General features: G+C 32.6%; 1 protein-coding gene across 1 annotated transcript in view; it reads left to right on the top strand.

Annotated features, from left to right (window-relative positions):
• The window catches only part of LOC106463449 (nuclear receptor coactivator 2-like), a 60,995-nt gene that overhangs the window by 35,547 nt on the left and 23,535 nt on the right, over positions 1-1,913 (top strand). The window contains exon 8 of the mRNA XM_022390940.1: positions 299-428. Within this exon, the coding sequence (XP_022246648.1) occupies positions 299-428 (130 nt within the window). The remainder of the gene's footprint in view (positions 1-298; positions 429-1,913) is intronic.

Below are 1,913 nucleotides of genomic sequence, written 5' to 3' on the forward strand. Positions count from 1 at the left end.
ATAAAAAGAGAGTACCACACAGCTGAAGTAACTGATGATTACACGATAAAAAGAGAGTACCACACAGCTGAAGTAACTGATGATTACACAATAAAAAGAGAGTACCACACAGCTGAAGTAACTGATAATTACACAATAAAAAAAGGAGTACCGAGTATCATCTGAAATGGTTTTCATTTATAGGTTTTTAATTTTGTTGACTTAATTTTTTTGCCAGCTGTTATATTGAGGAGAAATTAATTGAAGTTTTTATTATGTTTTCTTATATATGCTGTCTGTTTTTTTACTTTGCTTATAGAGTCCCAGAACTGTTTGTTTTGTGTGACAAGACGTATTCCTCAAACTGAGAAGAGTCTTAGTAGGGCAGGGATTGAGCTGTTCACAACACGTTTAGATAAAACGGGAAAGATCACTGTCATTGATACAAGGTGTCTTTCTTATTAGTTATGTTTCTGTATTTTTTGTAGAAGTGATAAGTCATTACAAAAAAAGATTGATAACAAGTCCAAGAAATTTCTTGTATAATACTGTAAAAAATTGTTTCTATGGGCTACATGGTATTTTTTTGAAGCATAATTAACTTTTCATTATGTTTAACAGTGTTGGACAAATAAAATTTTAGTTTTTCTTGTTTCGTCTGAATTAAGATTTGTACAATTTTACTCCATTACATAGTCAAAGGTAGCCATAATGAATTATACAGTAAAAATAAAAGATGTGATTTGTGTAAAACACTCACTGGCCCTGTTAGGAAAGTTGGATTAGATTTTAATAGTTAGGATCAACTTCTTAATATTAATTATCATGATGTATTTCTGTGAATTTTAAATTTTGTAACTTGTATATAGTTGTTGTTGTTGTTGTAGCGAGTGTCCTTATCCAACATGTCAACTTTGTTGAGCAAAGACCAATTACCTGATTACTTAGTTTCCGAACTTGGATTTTCTTGTTTTGGTGTCATGAGGATGGACCATTGGATTCCTCTAAAACTCTTTGTAAAAGGTAACCACCTGCTTTGTGTTTGGTGGTAATCAAATCGGCTGAGATATTATCTACAACACAGGAAGTTGATTGTTTTTATTTTGTATTCGTTTATGAATGAAAGAGAAACTGTGATTTATTGAAACAATTAAAATTCTGGAAACAACCATTTTGAGATAACAATGTCCCTGGACCTCCTTAATTAAGAGAAGATAATATAATGGACTGCTTATGCAGTGTTTACTTTCTCTCTTACTTCAACTCCTCTTGTGTATAAGCTAGGAAAAAACATAATGATGACTGGTCTAGGCTATGTTTGAATTTAATTTGTAAGAAAATATGTGAATGAAACAGATTGAATTGTTCACTTCATGTTTGAAAAGTTTGCCCATCTCACAGTTCTATAACTAGAACCATTAGCATATCTTGTCCTGTGTTAAAAGTTGATAGATTCCTTTGGCATTAGCACTGGGTTCTACTCCACAAGATCAACAGTTCTTGCATTTGTGGGTTAAAGAGAGTTTGCCCTGTTAGACATACTTAATTAAACTTTATACTAAATATTCAATTTTTCTTTATGAATCCACTTGTTTTTTCTATATTGAGGAGTAGTAAAAAATGTACTAACAACCAGTCCTACTTTGTAAAAGACATGCTAACAACCAGTCCTACTTTGTAAAAGACATGCTAACAATCAGTGTCTTTTACAAAGTAGGACTGGTTGTTAGCATGTCTTTTACAAAGTAGGAGGACTGGTTGTTAGCATGGCTCTGTAAAAGACATGCTAACAATCAGTCCTGCTTTGTAAAAGACATGCTAACAACCAGTCCTGCTCTGTAAAAGACATGCTAACAACCAGTCCTACTTTGTAAAAGACATGCTAACAACCAGTACTACTTTGTAAAAGACATGCTAACAACCAGTCCTGCTCT

Source organism: Limulus polyphemus, unplaced genomic scaffold (assembly GCF_000517525.1).
Source record: "Limulus polyphemus unplaced genomic scaffold, Limulus_polyphemus-2.1.2 Scaffold1411, whole genome shotgun sequence".
Taxonomy (NCBI): Eukaryota; Metazoa; Arthropoda; class Merostomata; order Xiphosura; family Limulidae; genus Limulus; species Limulus polyphemus.